Below are 2,182 nucleotides of genomic sequence, written 5' to 3' on the forward strand. Positions count from 1 at the left end.
AGTACTTTTTTTCAGTTTCTAGTTATTTGAGTGTGAATTTGGCCTTTTCTTTATTAATGGAAGGGGATGAATACATTTGACTGTACACGCTTCGGTTTTATTCTACATTTCCACATCTAATCACTGCACTTGAATGCTTCGCACGGCTAACGGACTCGGAGCGGCGAGATTTATTGCTGCAGAAGCCTTGAAGCAGACGCTTTAATGCCCAGAGTGACGATAAAAAAACAGCCTCAGTTGATGGAGATGAGTTTCTTTATGCGTTAAAAAAAAATATATAAATAAATAAGAGATTGCAAACCATAAATAATCACATTGGAGCGGCTTCTGTATGAAAAAGAAGCAGTGAAGGTATGATAAACACAAACAAATAAAAAAACATTCCGGTCGCTTGAGGGTTAAATAACCGCAGTAGGAATTATAAATGCAACTGCAAAACTAAAGAGTTTAACGAAACAACAAAAAGCAGCTGATAGACGCGTCGGCTGTAACGATACAGATTCAAATCCCAACTGATTGGATCCATGATGGCTGCCACCACCTTCCTCGTTTTATTTACTTTTTGCTGCAACATCACCAAACTACCATCTGCATCCATCCTGCTCATGAAAATAGGAGCCCTCAGCGCAAAGAGTTAAGGGGTAGTTCTGCACATATGGCTTATTTAATGCCACATCTGGTGCTGTAATGAATTGATCTTACAATATGGCTTTGGTGTAACGTAAAATTAAAAATGTGTTATGTAGAACTTTGTGCAAACAGATATTAGTTAATCCGACCCTTCTGGCGTCGTGGAAACGGAGCATATGCATGAATAAGTGTTGCTTGAATGTGGTTTATCGGCGCAGGAGTTGCCCTGATGTGGTTCAGAGCTGCGCCGCTCTGCTGCCGTGTGCCCGTCACTTAAAGGGAAACTGTGTTTTCTTCTTCTTCCTTCTCCTCGCAGGACTCTGGGCGGCATCCAGAAGAGCTGCTGAACCCGGCCGAATACATGAGCTACCAGCGCGTCTGCAACATGGAACCCTTCCCCGAGTCCCAGCCCGCTCCGGCCTACCCTCCCGTCACTTTCCTGCCTCAGCACCCCTACCCCCAGCACCCACCCGGCGGCGGCGGCGGCGGCGGCGGCGAGCCCATGTACTCCAACACGAGCTTCCCCGCCCACGGCCCGCGAGCTCCCTTCACCTTCCCCAAGGAGCAATCCGTGTGACATGCCACATAGCTCTCATCTCGTGATAGCGCCACATTTCAAAAAGCTCCGCTGAACAGATGTGCATCCTGTCCCCCCCCGCAGCTCGCTTCTGTTTAGGCTTCCCAACCCCGCCAAAATAAAAGCCTCCCTCGTGTATTGTGTACTGCTGCTGCTTGCTCCACTGAAGCCGTAGGACCCCCCGCCCCGCCGCCGTCACCTCGTGATGTTAGCGTAGCCGCCACAGACCGCCCTCCACCTCCACCCCTCCACCCCCTCACTCGTTCATCCTCCTTCAAATTGCTTCCTCACCTTCGACTGTTTTTCCTTTGCCAACCGTCTAATCGTGTACAGAATATGTATCACTCAAGATGTTATTTTTTCCTTTTTCTTTTCTTTTTTTACATTCTCCCACAGTGGTAGTGACCTTTTCTAGCGACGTGCTCTTTTTTTTATTTTTTCGTTTGTTTTTCGTCCGTCCAATCATAATGCTTGCTTCTTCGAAAGTCATATACTATACTGTATGTGTGATCAGGTGTTTTCTGGTGAAGAAAAAAAAAAACAAAAAACAGTAATGCCATTTGATTTGTCAAACTAATTATCAATCTTTAATGACATGGACTACCCCTTTAATGACCGTTAATGACAGGGTTGTTACGTGAAGATGTGAATTGGCAGCCTTTCAACTGAATCCCCTCATTAACTTCCATAATAGCTTCGCCGTTATGAAGTTTTGACCGGCTATTTCGGACTATTAGAGGAGAACGTTATCCTCATTAGCTCAGAAGAAAAACAAAGGGCTTGAGATCCAACAGTATCTACTTTTTTTTTTTTCTCTCTCATTCTCCATGTTTTATTATCCACTCATTCATTCAGGTCTTTTTTTTGTTATTATTATTATATTATTATTATTATCTACCAGTAGTTGCCAAAGACATAGTTTCTTTCAGTTGTCGTCCATTTTGCTTTTCATGCCAGCGTTTACATTTAATCTTG

General features: G+C 44.4%; 1 protein-coding gene across 1 annotated transcript in view; it reads left to right on the plus strand.

Moving 5' to 3' along the window:
• The window catches only part of LOC103372558 (uncharacterized), a 47,664-nt gene extending 46,457 nt beyond the window's left edge, over positions 1–1,207 (plus strand). The window contains exon 7 of the mRNA XM_008302226.1: positions 947–1,207. Coding sequence (XP_008300448.1) covers positions 947–1,207 — 261 coding nt within the window. The remainder of the gene's footprint in view (positions 1–946) is intronic.
• The last annotated feature ends 975 nt before the right edge of the window (positions 1,208–2,182 follow it).

This window comes from Stegastes partitus, unplaced genomic scaffold (assembly GCF_000690725.1).
Source record: "Stegastes partitus isolate 25-593 unplaced genomic scaffold, Stegastes_partitus-1.0.2 Scaffold1779, whole genome shotgun sequence".
Classification (NCBI taxonomy): Eukaryota; Metazoa; Chordata; class Actinopteri; family Pomacentridae; genus Stegastes; species Stegastes partitus.